The following is a 14,666-nucleotide window of genomic DNA, read 5'->3' as shown; positions in this document are numbered from 1 at the left end:
GTAGCTAATAGTAGTACCAACATGATGGAAATAAAGAGAAAGTGATCACATATGTTAAAGAAGGCAAGCATACATTGATGTCACAGGTGAGAAGAAGAAGAAGAGAGTAGGAACTGGTGCCCCATAAGACAAGAGGGAACAGGCACTGGTGTCTAAAAATGAAGGTGCAGGCAGTGATGTCCTTCAGATGAGAGGGAGCAGGCCCAGGTGGTTTAAAAGACACAAGGGAGCAGGCAATCATGGCACAGGAAGATGCAGGGTTATGAACCAGCAGCAGGTAGGATAGAGAATGTAGGGCTGTGATGGTTGACTTGGAAGGTGAAATCAAACATATAAAAGGTAATGGTAGAAATTCTTGCAAATAGTTTAAACCACTGGCAAAATCTCCTGGTAGAATTGCAATGCATGGTGTTTCGCCAACTTTATACAAATCAGTACTCATTGAACTACTCATCTGAGCAGTCCATCCTTAACTGCCAGGCAAGGCCCCCTTCAGAAGGTAACACGAGCAGCCCCTGGCCGTCTCATGGCTGTTAGGCCTGTTTTAGTGAGGGATTGCCTGAATCCTGGGAGCACAGTGAGAAAAGGACAGTTTAGGTATACCCATGGCCACTTAAGGTGTTACATCAAATTGGAAGATTGGCTTAAGAAAACAACAATTTTACAAATGTATGTGAATATTTCAAATACATCCAGAAGGTACTACAATTAATAAGGTAAGGTTTTCTGTAATCTGATGTGTATTGATATTTTTTAAAGCAAGAGTGAAAACGGACCTCAATCATTTTGTACAAGTTATCCTAAGACAAGTTTCCCACAATTGATAATAGTTTACAGAATCTAACAGTAAATGAATCTCACATAATTTCAGATGCAGCAAATTTAACTGCTGAAGGAGCATTGGATATGGAAGCTGAAGATGATAACCAGAATGAAAATGTCACTGCAAAACCTAAAAGGAAAGCGATATCCACTTTAAAGGTGTGTTATTTTTTGGTAACTGTATGTCCTCCTGTGGCCATTTCTACACAAATTTTATTAAAACAGAATCCAAATCATACATGTCCAGTTGACCATACCAATTAGACTACATTTGCCTTCCAAAACAGTGTTTCAGAGACTAAGGTATGCTTACCAGCACTGGGGGCCAGATCTTCTAATACACTGGTCATAATGCTATTTGTGACCAGTGCAAAGCTTTGCATATTGACCTATGCACCAGTAGGTCAGTTCACAAAATTCAGAATTGGAGTAGGTTCCAATCTGAACTACTGTATTCATTTTCATGAGGGAGGTCGAAATCTAACCTCACTCTGATTGGTGGCTATCACAGGGTTGGTGGCCTGCTTAGCAGACCACCAGGTCTGTTATTGCTTTTAAATCAAGAAACATTTTTCTACATAAGCCTGTTTTCCGATTTGTAAAGTTTCTTTTAGAGTGGGCAGCAGGGCAGGACTTAGAACAGAAACCGGCCCTGGCAAACAGCTTGGCCGGCCCCCCCTAGGGGGAGGAGGGAGGTGCGGCCGAGCTGTTTGCTAGTGCCGGTTTTGGCCAGCTTTGTTACAGGGGGCTATATTGCCGCCCTCCGGTAACAAAAATGGCCACCCAGGGGCCCAAAACTGGCCCCCACCTGGCAGGCCACCGGGGAAACGCCAGGTGCCCGCTACAACCAGTCCGGCCCTGGTTTGCAGTGGTCCATGCCACTTCCAAATAGTGATTCATTGTCCACTTCTAAACCCATTTTAGGAATCAGTACAACTTAACCCGCTCCTTAAATGAATTTAGTAAATTTGGAAAAAAGTGTTGGCAGTCGCAAATTTTGATTCAGAGTGTTTGGAACTGGCCCTTAATTCCTTTAAGCGGCAGCACACAAAAACTATACTAGCATTCATAATAAGTTTCTGATGAAGCATGTCAACAGAACACGTTGGATAAAGCCCTATCATGACCCAGGTAGTCATCACCCATGAAACTGGTTACGGTGATTACTGTGCAGCTTTATGGCTGTATTTATTTGTTTCACAGGATTGCGTTTGATGGTTACAGATAGTATTTAATGACTGGTCGGTTGCTTCATAGAATCTAGCCTAGTGGCAGTTTTAGCTGTGTGTCAGAGCTAATGTGATCATGAAAAACTTTATTTAAGAGGGCTTTGTTTGAGTCCTCTTAGCCATCACCAGACAGCATTTGATTTCACTTTTCACACTTGTAGCCTAGAGAGCTTTAACTGGTTTCCAGAGCTCATATGGTTAGATAAAAAAAGAAGGAGGAGTGCCGTTCCACTCTCTTCACCCATTGTTCGATGAAAGAGTCATTCATATGAAACATTAGTTAAGATATTTTTTAATTTAAAAAATATGATTAAAATATATTTTAAATATATAGCATTTTTGACATTCAATTTACTCTGTATATTTTTTAAAAAAAATTAAATTAAACTATTTTAATTTAACGTAATTTATTATGGGGTTCTATTTTACGACCAAGCATCCATTATTTTCTATGGGTGGTTGATGCAGTAAGTGTGGTGCTGGACTTACAATAGCTCCTCTTCGGCTGTAGTCACACATACATTTAGCTCCACCCCGTCTTTCAGGGAGTGGAGACATGTAAGTCTACACTTCTGAGTAGCTTTACTCTTATAAATGGTGAATTGCAAAAAGCAGTACAGTTACTCTGTACCCCTTGAAAGTGCAGGCTGGAGCCGCCTGCACTGTGAAAGATGAACTGCCTGCTTCAATCAGAGGGTCTATCTTTTACCAACTCACTGCCCCCTGGGCAACGCAAGTTCACAGCTACCCTAAGGGAAGTGCATTATATGTAATGGGGACAATGTTACTGTTTGCGCCTTGTGCACCTAGCTAATGGAGAGCCATGGCGCAAACAGGGATTGTGCGCTCTTATTGTAATACTTTCCCTAGGACTCATTCCTTCTCATATGCAGTAATGAACTGTTCTTCATTATTAAGCTACTCAGAGCAACAATTTGTTATTTTGATCATTTACTTGGAATAGCCTCAAAGAAAGCTTTCACATTTGTGTTTCCACCTAGTGTGGCCAGATAAAGAAATCCTTCACTCAAAGAACTATCCCAGACTTCAAAGAACAGACAAATTGCACCATCTACAAAAAACTGTATCTCGATTTATTTATTTTTTCCAACTTTCGAACTGTATGCGACATTATGTGGTGAGGGATGGCCGTGGAGAGATCTAAAGCAATTTAATTGAATATGATCATAACCATGTACCAGTGCTTACTATGTAAAAGATTGAGTGGCAGTGCCCAAAGCTCAGCTCAGAAGCCTGCGGCCAGTGCTATTAAATGTCAGCATGATAGTCTTCAATCCATAGTCTTCAATCCAACTCATGCCTCTTTAATCCACTACCAGGCACCCCTTTTCCCTTTATCTCACTAGTCTAGAATGCACAACCTCAACATCATCCCCTACGCTGACGACACCCAGCTTATCCTCTCCCTCACCAAAGACCCTCACACCACCAAAACCAACCTCCATGAAGGAATGAAGGCCGTCGCCGAATGGATGAGGGACAGCCGACTGAAGCTGAACTCGGACAAGACGGAGGTCCTCATCCTAGGCTCTACCCCTTCAGCTTGGGACGACTCCTGGTGGTCGACAACACTAGGAACAGCCCCGACACCCACCGACCACGCACACAACCTAGGGGTAACCCAAAACTATATCTGAACCCTTAAAATACCCAAACACCCCAAAACATATACCTCAGTACCCCAAAACCCATACCCCTATACCCATACTTACCATATCCTAACATATAAAAAAAAACATGCTTTTACCATTCATGCATTTACAACGAATTTCGTTGTGAATGTATGCATGGTAAAAGCATATAAAATGTAATGCCATACATTATAATGGCATTGCGGAGTCATGGTACTTTTGTAATAAAAGTATGCGGAGTGATGGTATGAGGGAAAAAAGTTGCGGAATGATGGGTGTTTAACCCAGATATACCTTCCTGGAAAACAACTTGTGGCTCAGGTACAGGATGGGGCATAGATCTGCTTGTGACTGAACTCTGCAGTACCAATGCCTTGTCAAAGTTGGGACACATAGGAACAGGAGCCTGATGCAAGGCATTCTTCAATTGTTGGAAGCCTTGCAACTGAACCTCAGACCATGTCTTGTGTTTCCCTGTATGCTTGCGTGTTAGGAGGTCTGTGAGGGGACTCACGATCTCAGAAAACTGTGGCACACACCTACAATAGTATCCCACGAGTCCTATCTCTTTTTTCATTGAGAGCTGTTGAATCTTTTGAACAGCCTCGAGTTTGTTAAGTTGTGGTCAGATGACCCCCTGTATGTATGGTGAAGCATAAATATTCGATGTGTTCCATGGCAAAGGTGGTCTTCATTGGGTTTAAAGTGAGCTTTGCTTGATTCAAGGTTTACAACACCTGTCCCAGGTGTTGCAGGTGTGTTTCCCAACCAGGACTGTATACAAATATATACAATCTAAGTATGCTACCACGTAGGCTTGATGAGCCTGCAATAATACATCCAAGAGTCTCTTCCAGGAACCACAGGCCCCATGAAGGCCGCATCGTAGAACCATAAACTGATAAAGCCCTGAAGGGGTTCAAAAAGGCTGTCTTTTCTCATGCTGTTGGTTGAGGGTATCTGCCAACCTTCCTTTTGTCAGGTCAATTGTAGACATGACCCCTACCCTCCCAGCCTCTCTACCAATATCGTCCACCCGAGACATGGGATAGTTATCATGCCGTGATATGGCATTCAATTGACAGAAGTCTATACAGAAACGTAGCTGCAGCTCTTGTCATCTTGGTCGATATTGTCCGCCATCTTGGAAGTCCCGGGCGCAGTGGTTGCCTGACTTCACAATACCAAAATAAAATTGTAAATAACCACAGGCTTTATAAGTTCCCTCCAAGAGCCATACTTCTTCTGTTGAACATTCTGTTTTTCAAAATGTTCTCTGGTTACATATAAAGTAATCCATTGATGTATGTATAAAGTTTTCTTTACACCCGTTGGTGCATGAACCTTATATGAACTATAAATGAATAAATTGTTTTTATTTTGTCTTGTTGGGGCAGTTTTTGGAGGCACGTTGCTACGATTTGTGTGCCTCAAAGCAGTCTCCTAATTCTACAGTTAACAAGAGAAACAAAGCATCCAGTCTCAGACAGGAGTAGCTACATGAACGGAAGCAGCCCATCCTAGAAAAAAGTTATTAAAAAAAAGCTATGAAAACATATACAAATGAACATGTACCAGCTCCTCAAATATACTTCAGAAAACGCACTTTTACCTTTTTAATATGATTGCATAAATATAGTTCCTCTTCTCTCTTGTACTAAAGTGTCCGGAAATATTTCCTTGCCTTTTTCACATCTATAATTCTAAGCCACTGAGCAAACCCATTCATTCATTCAAAATACTTTATTCGGTTTTTTTTTGTACAAAACCATAAAAGTTCAAATACATAAAATACAGTAAAAACTTTCAGTTAAATTACATATTACACAATACACCGATTTAAAATAACAATTTTCCATAAAATTTAAGAAAAAAAGACTAGCTGTTACATGTTACAGGGAGCATCAATCGGGCAGTTGCTTATGCTGTTCTAATTATCCAGACTTTTTCTAAGCTTTATTACACTTTTTAAGAAGGCTGCCACATGTGGTGTACAATCATAGTTTAACAGTTGTAAATAAAGTAATGAGGGACGTCCTTGTACAAAATTCTATTTTTTTAAAATAGGTTTAAGGTAAAGAGCCCTGGGAAATCATAATATTTACAGAAAAACATAAAGTGCAGCAAATCCTGTGGAGACAGGTTGTCGCATCCACAGGATGCTAACACTGACCCTTTATGGCTACCCCTTGGGACTGCTAATAAAAGATGGAACATGTTAAACCTGAACCTAGTTAATAAAAAACGCTCATAGGCTGGTAGTGGCCATAATAAATAAGGTTCCACACCAGGCATTGTTTTGAGCATCAAATGTAGTCGCACGTTGGGTTTCAACAGGTCCTTTTCCTCCCTTTCCATTACTCTCCGTGCTATGAATGACTGTTTGATGAAAGCTATGTCCTTCCTATTGATTCCTGCCAGATTTAAAAACAGATCCAGGCAACCCTCCTTGTTAAAGGTAGTTTTAAGATATTTCATCCATGGGATTTTGGACATACAATCTAGGCTCAATATCTCTCTTAAAAGGCTATGAGTTAAGCCCAGCTGTTTGTTAAGCCAGCAATGTAGCCAAAAAATAAGGGTCGCAGGGACAGGATATCACTAATGAAGGGCAAGCCGGTCTCTTCATGTACAGACATATTTGGAGTCCCCTGAGGTACACACAAGAGTTGTTTTAAAAATGTATTTTCCACCACCTGCAAACCCTCTAGGTTACAATAACCCCAGAGATCACTTCCGTAACTGGCTATCGAGATACTCTTTGCTCGATAGACCTTCAGCATGGCCGCCACTGGTCTGTTACCCATTCTCGCAGCGAAGTCAAAGAGCGCTGCATTTGCCCTTGTAAATTCTCCCCTTTTCTTATTCAATAGGGGGGCCCAATTGAGCTGGTAATCTAAAAGGACACCCACTGAGCAAACCCTTATATCATTCAAGGGGACTTCAATGTTCCTACCTATATTATTTACTTGTCTTGAGGTCAAACACATCTTTCAACTCCAACTTGATCCTGATAATATGGATAAGTGATTTTTGGTGGGGGGGCTATATTACCATTTTTCAAAGAGTATTCTACCTTTTTCTGTCTATAATCTGCGTTCGCTCTGTTTAGTCCTTCAAAGGCTTTCATCGTTCTTATTCTAAAGCAGGAGTCAATACAAACTGCACCCTAAGTGTAGTCTAATGAGGAACCTCAATACCTCTCTCTCTCTCTCATACATTTAATGCTCAGGGCTCTCCCTGTGTTCAAGGGACCATGTTACTCACAGATTTAGGAAATAATTCAGGAAATTGACTTTGCTTACCAAAGATAAACAGTTTGTATGTGATAGCATCATGTATGTGTGTTCAGAAACGGGTACATTTATGTGTGGATTCAAAATGATTGCCTTCCCAAAATATACTAAAACCAATATGTGAATAATTATTCATACAGAGTTGAGGAGACCTATGCTAATATTATTTCATTATTGCTAGAAGGCAGATGTTATCATGGCTACTATTTCATTAATACATTTTAGTAAGGCTTTTTGTCACATTTCTCCATGTAACCGTACCTGATATGTTAGAGTTTTTATTAGTGCTAAACCTACATGGGTTGGTCACTATTATAATGATGTCTGAAGGGATTATTGTAACAGTGATAATATTTGTCAGTACATCAGGAAACGTTTTTTAATCAAAATTAGACCTCTTCATAGCAAAGTTTTGAAAACCCTGCCCTAACCTCTCAGATACATAACCTGGGCCTTTCAGTAATATTCCATCTCCCTCCTGAGAAGCATGAAACCTGATATTTCGGACATATATATTCTCATCTATGACAAATAATAAATGCATTTTTTTCAAAATTGTACGTTTTGAACTGTTTAGTTTGGAAATAGAAGTGGATATGGGGCTCTACATGTTTTTGCAGTGATGCAGAGATTTTGGGTGACAAATGCAAAAACAACAATTGATGGATAGGCGTATTGTCAAACAGGATGATTTTGCTTTGGGGTTGGGTAGGTTTTACTTATGTCCCATCTCCAGAGACACTTGGGATAAAGACTTTTTTGTAACCACTTCTGCTGACTATTTGGAAAGGTGGGGAGCAGTGGAAAGTCACATGATTTTTTAAAAATGTTTTCTTGGTCATGCCGCTCATTCCTCTACAACTTTTCCAGTCTGTGGTCCAGTAATATAACTAAATTACCAGTTTCTGTCATCAAAATTGATTTATTACTCAGAGATACATGATTACACTGACTTGATAAGCTATCTTAAACAAGATTATCTTAAGAGGAGAGCATTTTATGATTGTACATATTTTGTGTGTATCCTTATGGGTAGAGTGAAAATAGATATTCATGTCACATTGAGCTCTAGAACAAGATTTAGGTGTATACATTAGCTACTTATATGTTTACATGTAGGCAGTGTAGGAAAATGTACTAAAGATTATTAAACAAAAAAATATATTATCATGAAATAATAACATTGCGAATTAATAGAAAAAAGTTGCAGCACATTAACTTAAATACCTATTTTGAAATATGATTATTCAATTTAAAAGAATCCCTATAGAATGCATCAATATTTTTTTTATTTACAATGTATTGATTTTTGTCTAAAGGATTACTTTGAGTGCAAATTATTTAGCAAATGTTCTAAAGTATCTTTATGAATATTTTTTATTGTGATAATTGCTAGCTAGATATATATATATATATATATATATATATATATATATATATATATATATATATATATATATTCACTCAAAAAACTATAAGTTTTAGGGGTGTTATAGTTAGCTGGACATTTCACTCATACAAAACCATTGAAATTGCTCCTATATAGTTAGTTGTACTAACTATATTTCGCGCACCCGCAATCCACGGCTGATGATGTCACATATTACATCATTCATGACATGGTCAGTGACATCACTGATGACATCTCAAATGACATCAATGATGACATCACTGATGACATCATCCAGTGAATGTGGTTTGCTTCGTTATTTAAATATGCATTATATATATAGCAATTTGCATTGAAGTATGAGTGGATATATAAAAATAAATATTTGGATGGAGGACTTTAACAATGTATAGTGTCTCACTAAATATAGTGGATAGTGACTAAACTGTGTGAATATCTGTATCACTTTGTCAGTTGTTGTGTAAACTGGTTCTCCAGTTGGTTACTAGCTATGTGAAAGTCTATATTAGTTATTGATTAGTTAATTGAGTATTTTTTTGGGAGAGTGAATGTGTGTGTGGTTCGGTGGAGGGTGTGTGACTGCCCAAAGATGTGTGAATAGTTGATTCAGTAGATATATGAAGTTAAAACTACATGTTCTAACAGTTGTTTGGGTGAGTGAATATCTTTATGGGTGTGGTGATGAGCAAATATATTTCTCAATGGTACATGTCCAACAAACTAGAAAAATAAAAGGCAGTGTATGTGTCAGTTGTTTTATATAAATAAGTATACATAAGACTCAATGATTGTGTGAGTGACTGTATGGATAACTGTATACTTGTAATAATGATTTTATAATATACTAAATATGACTTACTATCTAAATGAATAGATGAAGTGGTGTTTGTATAAGTGTGTAGCTAAGTAAGTATGTAAGTATGATCCATTGTTTGCATAAGTGAGTAGGATAACTTCATATGTGAATAGGTTGTGTGCTGGTGTGTAATGTCGATATAGGTGTATAAGTATTTTTGATAGTGTTCTATTGTTCATTGACTGCATGTATGAGTGAATCTACAGGTAAGTGATTAGATGTGTGTATACCTCTAGGAATCAATGAGTGGGTTTTTAGATACTTGTATGGCTGTGTCATTGGATTCAAATATGATACTCTGTATTTTAGAATGAGTGATGAAAGATTTTACTAGTGTATGAAAAGGTGTATGTGATTATCACGTGGATGATGTCATTAGTGGTGAAAGTTGGATTTGAAATTTTTCAAATGGCATTTTCTATGGGACCTTTAGACGCGGCTACAGCCCGAACGGCTGAACGGAATTACACCAAACTTGGCAAAATGGTAGGGACAGGTATGCAGTAGTGCCTTTTCTATATTTGGTGAAAATCCCTCCAGTAGTTGTTGAGAAAATTGAATTTGAGCAAATTATATATCTATATGCGCTCACCGTACGCGCACGGTACGCGTACATGCGCGTACCCTTACGTGCGCGAGCGAGTTTCTGATTGGCTGGCAGTCGGCTGTCAACATTCCAAACTGTCCAATCCAGGAAGTGTTGGCCATCATCATGTTTTTCAGGAGAACTGAGGCACAAGAGAGCCCAAAACAGTGGAAAACACGAAAAGGGGGCAGGGTAGAGACCCCCCAACCCTCTAGCCCTTCTCAGGGGGTCCCAGAAGGACCCCCAAGGGCGAAAAAAATCGAAAAAAATCAAGGGGTACGCACACCGTACGCGTACCGTGCGCGAAACCCGCGATTTAAAAAAAATATATATAATTTTTTTTGCACTTGGTGGTCCTTCTGGGACCCCCTGAGAAGGGCTAGGGGGTCAGGGGGTCTCTACCCTGCCCCCTTTTCGCGTTTACCACTCTTGTTTTGTGCTCTCTTGTGCCTCACTTCTCCTGAGAAACAAGATGGCTGCACAGGTGGTCCCAGAAGGATAATAACATATATAAACGTTATCCACTAATAGAATTAGCATTTACAAAACCTTTGAAATGTATTGAAAAAATATATAGGTTTCACGCCTGATATAGTTAGGAATTAGCATTTAAAAAACCTTGCAAATTCACTGAAAAAACCATAGGTTTCAGGCCTTATATAGTTAGGAATTAGCATGTAAAAAACCTTGCAAATTCACTTAAAAAACCATAGGTTTCAGGCCTTATATAGTATTATAGTTGGGAATTAGCATTTAAAAAACCTTGCAAATTCATTTAAAAAACCATAGGTTTTAGGCCTTATATAGTTAGGAATTAGCATTTTAAAAACCTTGCAAATTCACTTAAAAAAACATAGGTTTCAGGCTTTATATAGTTAGGAATTAGCATTCAAAAAAACATTGAAATTGCTCCTATATAGTTAGTTGTACTAACTATGTTTCGCGCACCCGCAATCCACTGCTGATGATGTCACATATTACATCATTCATGACATGGTCAGTGACATCACTGATGACATCACTGATGACATCTCAAATTACGTTACAAAAGGGGGTGGTGATGGACGGAGCATCTGAATCAATCAAACACTCACACCCAGTCAAAAGATCTGGGTTTAAACCATCACCGTTCTTTAGCCCACTCTGCCACCCCAGTTCAGACATGGCTATATGCAAATCAGTCTGACCCTGTGCCTCATGGGAACAGTCCAGCCCGAACTGCCAAGCCATGTCTTCCCTGGACCGGAAACAAGCTTCCGAGGACTGGTTTCTGGCATTTCAGCCGTCTTCAGCCCGGCTTGCTTGAATCCAGTGGCAAAGTGAGCAAGGGACTCACGTCTGAGCATACCCTGCCACACTTATGGCAGCCAAAAGCGGTACAGAAGGGGGTGGTGATATATATATTTGTTTTAAAAGCTTTATTTATTCGAACATTATTTCCTATGGGGTTTTATTCTAAGTCCCTACCTCCTTGGTCTTATCTGGGAGTGTTTTGCCGAAACTGAGTGGCTATGGTGCAGCATGGACTTACTTCAAAGCTGGGTTGGAGTACATTTATGAACACCTTGGGTCGTTTTGCCTGTAGGGACTTTAGAGGTGCAGTTTGTTAATAGCAATGGGAATACTTTTGGCTGTGTGGCATCGCTCCCTAAACCTCTCCTTACTCCTCTATCACCCCCCCCCCCATTTTGGTGTAAGCATTCCCTGTTTTCTAGCCATACTCCTCACGCCTATGCAACCCTTACCACTAAAAGATAGACCTATATTTGTGGAGGTTCATATGTATGTATGAGTACCACAATTTGCAAAACAAAACATTAGAAACTTAAAAGTTCTTCACCATTCTGACATCGAGACTATAGACCCATTCTGTTTGAGAGGGATGTGCTGTTCTCCAGTCAGCTCTTTACCCGTAGGGCAATTGAGCCTTTTGAAATAATCAGGATTTATGTCAAATGAATGTAAGACATGGGCTCAGGTGTATTTTTTGCCCATAGTCTCTGCTCATCTTTTCATGTTTTTTCTTCTAAAAATGTATATTGAAAGGAGACCTTTGTACTCTATGACACTTTGGCTGTTTTATTTTAGATCTATAATTCAGACCTGGAGTCAGCGTTTGACAACTTTGAAGACTGGCTGTTCATTTTCAATCTTCTTCGGGGGAAAGCAAGTGAGGAAGATGATGATAATGATGAAGACAACTTCATGGGGAAATATAAGGTAAATTCTTCATAACACACAGTGTAAACATATGTCACTGCTATGCGGGCGCAGATATCATCCTGGCAAACTCTGCTAGTATCGGTTGCGGGAAGAGAAGCCCTAACAAAAATGGTTGTCCAACCAAGATTACTGTAATACGTTCAAAAATCTTCCCCATTTGAACATAGGCCCTTCTTTTACTCTTCAGAACGCTTGATGGATGATCTTATATGGCACAAAACGTGCCGCAGAGTAGCACTTTTTAAGCTTTATCTCCCGGCGGACTGCAGCAGGCTCAGTGTACCTAACTTCAAACAGTGTTACCTGGCTTCGCAGCCGTAGTTTGTGGTGTGCTGGTTTGATGGCTGTAATTTGGAGGACACAGCAACACTCCTCCCCCTGTGGTATCTGGAAGGGTTGCTAAACATTCCTCATCCTCTCACCAGAGCGCCACTACCAGGCGCACATCTCCTACAGGATGCATGCCAAGGCTTTTGCAGGACCTTCTTTCTTACCTCTTGACTTATGCCTAGCGCCCCTGCACTTCACTACTTGGATATGCCGCAGGAACACACGTAGACATCCCTAGGGGAACTGGGGCTCTGGCATGAGGTGGGACTTCGCAGTGTAGCTGACTTATATCAAGATGGGGCCCTCACCCATAGAGGATCTACTAGCTGACTCTGAGCTTCCACCAGGTCAATTCCTCTTGCATGCTCCCCTTGTTCGAGTGTTGGGTCAATTCTGGGGAGACATACAGCACAAGTCCCTGCAGCATCTCACTATGCAATACTTGCACATACTGGGGATATGGGTAGCCACCTGACTCAGTAGATGGCTAGCTCTCTATGCACACACACACAACCACCCCTCTAACTGCACTGCACCAGTACTGGGATACAGACCTGGAACGCAATTACATAAAGAATGGCAGGCAATTTTAGCTTATGCTGCTCTAGTGACCCCCAATGCCTGTTTTAAATTCATGCAATTTTATGTTTTGTATAGAGCCTTTCTAAAACCCTGGAAAATTAATCAACATTTTAACCGTACCAACTCTGCCTGTCCCTGTTGCCTTGCCTCTGATGTGGTGCTCCGGCATATGATTTGGTTCTGCGCATTGCTGGCAGAATATTGGAGGAGTGTCACTACACACCTGACACGATTCATGGGTACCAACGTGGACAACACCTTGGAGGTTTGTCAGTTGGGTCTCAGTCGTCGCACTAAGAAATACAGGGTGGCAACGCCATTCACGGACCTGGCCCTTATATTGGCGAAGCAGCTGATCACCAGTAAATAGAAGGCGGAAACCCCCCTGCCACTTCTGCATGGGTGTTATCCATGATGGCCTGGGCACAGGTGGAGAGTTCAGCTCTACATAGGGAGGAGGTGAAAGGTGTCCAAAAATACCCAATTTATGAAACCTGGGATTCACTCTTGGAGAAGCTCTGTGATGGTGTGCAGGGCGCATACCAATCCCCTTAAAGCTCTCTGTGAACCTCCCCCTTCACCCCCCCCCCCCCTCTCCCCCCATAGTGTGACGCACGTCCCTGTCGGAGGTCGAGACTCTACCAGTGTATACAGATGAGCTGTAGGACCCCTATGACTCCCCTCTTGGCTGCAACCCTGGCTCCACTTCCTCTGTCCTCTGTCACATTGAATGAGTGCATGATCTCTTTCATCTTGTTCTGTTCACTGCAGTTGTAAGGACTCCAAATATGTAACACTTTTTATTTGCAGCGGATTGTCATTGCCAGTACACAAATATATTCCCTGTTCTATCCACAACTGTTTTCAGAGCAATTCCATTTTGATGTGATAGAAGTCCTGATACAGCAAAATTGGAGCCCTGTCAAGTACTACGCATCAGGGGTTATACTAACGCATTTTAGTATTGGTGTCCACATCACACTTTGGCCAGATTGAAATTACACTTTTGATTATTTAGATACAAGGTGGCATGACAACTCACAGTATACTGTTTAGAGGTTTTTGAGTGGGCCACGGGGAGAGCAATCACATGGCTCTCTCCTCGCTTCAGCATCAGTAAGGATGGTGATTGGGGTGCAGGTAAAGACTGTGGGAAAGGGGCACCATCAGCTCCTGTTGAAAAAGGAGGGGAACGCTGCAGAAGAGACAGAGGGAAACAAACAGTACCAAAAAGTAAGCAGAGAGTGATGGTGATGAGTGATGTACTGTCCTAGAAGTGAGAGACTGTGTAACTCTGTACTTTAAGCTGTCTTTTTTTTGCATCATCTTTCTGTGGGCCATTTTGGGTTTCTTTTATTTAGTTTACATGGCCATACTGCTCTTAAGGTTTCCACCTGGCCGACGTAACTAGTACATTAATGTCCGAATCATGTAACATAAAAATAACCAAAATCCGGTATTTCTTCCCCTTATCAATACATACTGGCTCGTCTCGGCTCCCGGTCCGCGCTGCTCTCCTGAACCTCCAGCTGCGGCTGACCCGGGGCACAAACTTGGCGTTTTTGCAATGGTTGCTGAATTGTCCCTGCGATTGGGAAAGTTGCAAATACGGACGGACCCCAGCGCTCATCAAGATGGCGCCCACCGCCCCACAAGTGGAGGAGATCGGGGAGCGGAGC

The 14,666-nt window shown here is 40.9% G+C and overlaps 1 protein-coding gene across 1 annotated transcript in view; it reads left to right on the top strand.

Annotated features, from left to right (window-relative positions):
• The window catches only part of LOC147705871 (fer-1-like protein 4), a 1,142,165-nt gene that overhangs the window by 894,768 nt on the left and 232,731 nt on the right, over positions 1-14,666 (top strand). Inside the window, exons 33-34 of the mRNA XM_086932323.1 lie at positions 872-981; positions 11,941-12,072. Coding sequence (XP_086788449.1) covers positions 872-981; positions 11,941-12,072 — 242 coding nt within the window. The remainder of the gene's footprint in view (positions 1-871; positions 982-11,940; positions 12,073-14,666) is intronic.

This window comes from Lissotriton vulgaris, chromosome 7, assembly GCF_964263255.1.
Source record: "Lissotriton vulgaris chromosome 7, aLisVul1.2, whole genome shotgun sequence".
NCBI lineage: Eukaryota > Metazoa > Chordata > Amphibia > Caudata > Salamandridae > Lissotriton > Lissotriton vulgaris.
The sequence above is the reverse complement of the archived record's forward strand: the minus strand, read 5'-3'. Positions and strand labels throughout refer to the sequence as shown.